Genomic DNA, 3,020 nt, shown 5'->3' on the forward strand with positions numbered 1-3,020 from the left:
ATTATATATATATTTTTTTTTTACAATTATATTTTTTGTTGTTGTTCTGAACACATTGTGATGAGCTGAGGGTTGATATTTGATATCTTCTTCTTGCAGAATGCCACAGACTGCAATAACAACCAAGAGATGAGGCAAACAAATGGTATTACAGTAACAAACACAAGAGAATCAAGACTTGTGATGGACACATGCAGCAACGGTAGGTCCAAAACAAACATCAACTGGTTCTGTGGCACTTTAAATATAGAAAATCTGAGATTAATCTACCTGAAATGTTTATAATTTTGCTTAAGAATTGAGTGTATGTATGTGTTCAAATAATTAATCTAAGCAAAACTGTCACATTCTGTTTTATGTCCAAGGGTATGAAGTGACTCCAAAAGAGACTTCCACTTTGAGAACTTTAAACAGTAATGTGAGTATACTCCATCTGCGACATGGATAGATGAGAGAGCTATTATATTCATTCCACCATGACTTTACTGCTTTTGAATGGATTATCTACATAATAGCACATTTCCAACCAAACTTCTCTCTGTGTCTTCAGTATTGTTGGTTCTACTTTAGTGAATATAACTCCTGCATGCGAAGTGTCTGTTGGTTCCCACACGTACCAAGAGATGGAGATGAAAAGGTGTGTGTTATAATGTCATTCGGGTTCAGTGTTTTTTTTTTTGTACGAGTGCAAGTTGCGCCTGAGTCATGTGTTTGTAGGCTATGATTGTCTTGAGGCTTGTTTTTTATGTTTCAGTTCTGCATTGATACAGTGAAGAAGTTCTGTCATACTGGGAAACATGCTCTTATTCTACGAGCAGGTAACGGGACTTTATTAAAGCAATTATGCTGATGAATAATCCCAGGTTGACTGAATGGCTTTTCTGTCTGTCTTCCTATGTGAAGTGGAGGTGTTTATGGGATATTACAGCAGTTGTTCTCCCAGCGTGAGTTTCAGCGAGGAGATTGTCAATTCTCTGCTGTCGTCTCTCCTTAATTTTTGTTTGCTGAGAGAATTTGAGGCAGTCATTAACTTGCTTCTCAAACACAAGAGGCTGGTAAGTGTGGTTGCTTGGAATCATTTGCTTTTTTGGAATTTAATTTTAGATATATAATACTTTTACTTATTTATTTCTTATGTCAGCCTCCACCTGAGATTATGTTAGCCGTTTTTAAACTTGTGATGGAAAGAGGGCTGATTAACTCCGTACCTGAGCTCATTCACCTCACTTCAAAGGTAATGCTCACATTCAAAGCATCGGATCACAGTATTATATATATGGAGTTAAGAGATGGTGCCCTATTGCATCTTATTTCAGATTAGCTTTAACGTCCATTTAATGTGTGCTTGTATGTTTAGGTTGTCGAAGCAGGATGTGTATTCAGTGTGGATCAGTGTGAGGTCATGCAGAATCATCTCCAAATGATGCAGGTTCCTAGACAGCAGATGGACATTTTCCTTGCTGTTAAATGCAGGTATGCACCCTCCCACAGCAGAGCATTTGCATTATTGCACTTTGTTGTTTTATCTTATTACATTACAGTGAAATCATCATATGATGTCACACAAACATGTTGTTATATTTGTAGAGCTCTGGTAACTAATCCCCATACCTCCGAGCTGTCAGATCTGGCCCAGGCTGTTGTTAGAGTTGAGGTAAGATCACTACTTCATTTTCCATAATACTTCTGTAGACGTATATACATTGTTTGCTCCATTTTCATTTCTATATACTGCCATTAACATAAAAATGCCATTATTTTCAGTATAATTTGTGTGTGTGTGTGTGTGGCCAGATGCTGAAGCATCAGGAGGACTGGGCTGGACTGGCTCTAGTATTTTGCAATGTTTGTGTTGGGTCACACAGTCAAATGGAACTTCTTAGGTTTTGCTGCTGTGTTACCATGGCACTGCTGAAGGAGCCCAAAGGCAAACTCACCCTACCGTATGAGCTGTTTGCTGAATCAGGTACATATTGTGAATTAATTCATATGTACAGTAGCACTCAAAAGTTTTGAGTTAGAAAGATTTTTTTAAAAACCTTTTTTGTTTTTATGCTCTTAGTGGAACACATTAGGGTTGTAATTATGAGATTTTCGCGGTATGATAATCGTCTCAGAAAATGTCACAGTTATCACGGTATAATAATTCTTATCAGTAACAATGACTCTTAAAAGAACAAGAACAAGTTATTTGAGTAAGCAAATCCTTTATTTCAGATTTTTTCATTCATTTTTTTTTAACCGTAGCTATGCAAATGTTTACGGTATGATAACCGTGCACGTTCAAACCGTGATAAACTGTCATACCGGTATATCGTTACAACCCTAGAACACATGCAAAAGAACACAACAGACAGGTCACTAGGGGTATCACATACAGTTATGTTGTTCATATACAGTTAACTTAATATCGGGTTACTCTCCCAATAGTCTCGGAGGAGAGGGGGAAATTGATTAATAAATAAAAAATTTAATAAATCATCACGAAAACATTTGGTAATGGTACTTTCAAGTAGGGTTGTGACAGTGAGGAAATTTTCCCACCGGTTAATCGAGAAGGGAATAGCTGCAGCGCGGAGATCTCCAAATGGGGGCGGGAACTCCAAAACGGGGTGGGAGCTCCAAAATAGGGCGTGGCTTCCTCCCATTGACAGACACACACATGCGCAATTTTTCCCCCAATCCACTTCAGTGCAAACTCTGCGTCACAGCTGATTTCTAAAGATTTTATTGGTTGTGTCAATTAAAGTGTTGACTTCCTACATTATGCTACAAAAATGCTAACCCCCTAAACCTACCCCACACCTGACCCTAACCTTAACCAGTGAAATTGACTACACGGCGGGATTGGTGTTGCGTGGTAAAGAAAGTTGCAGATCAGGAGATAAACAGTTAATAAGATTATGCGATATGAGATCGTTCCGTAACTCCCCAACCGGACCTCACCGGACAATGGCACCTTTTTAGTTACACCCAGCGTCACTACCCCCTCCTACCCTGCGAATTTCGAGCCCCGGGAC

General features: G+C 38.8%; 1 protein-coding gene across 1 annotated transcript in view; it reads left to right on the forward strand.

Annotated features, from left to right (window-relative positions):
- topaz1 (testis and ovary specific TOPAZ 1) overlaps positions 1-3,020 on the forward strand; it is an 18,000-nt gene that overhangs the window by 8,066 nt on the left and 6,914 nt on the right. The window contains exons 5-13 of the mRNA XM_016281416.1: positions 100-202; positions 366-418; positions 551-637; positions 755-818; positions 904-1,055; positions 1,142-1,234; positions 1,358-1,473; positions 1,588-1,654; positions 1,795-1,966. Coding sequence (XP_016136902.1) covers positions 100-202; positions 366-418; positions 551-637; positions 755-818; positions 904-1,055; positions 1,142-1,234; positions 1,358-1,473; positions 1,588-1,654; positions 1,795-1,966 — 907 coding nt within the window. The remainder of the gene's footprint in view (positions 1-99; positions 203-365; positions 419-550; positions 638-754; positions 819-903; positions 1,056-1,141; positions 1,235-1,357; positions 1,474-1,587; positions 1,655-1,794; positions 1,967-3,020) is intronic.

The sequence above is a fragment of the Sinocyclocheilus grahami genome, unplaced genomic scaffold (genome assembly GCF_001515645.1).
Source record: "Sinocyclocheilus grahami isolate Dianchi unplaced genomic scaffold, SAMN03320097.WGS_v1.1 scaffold149.1, whole genome shotgun sequence".
NCBI lineage: Eukaryota > Metazoa > Chordata > Actinopteri > Cypriniformes > Cyprinidae > Sinocyclocheilus > Sinocyclocheilus grahami.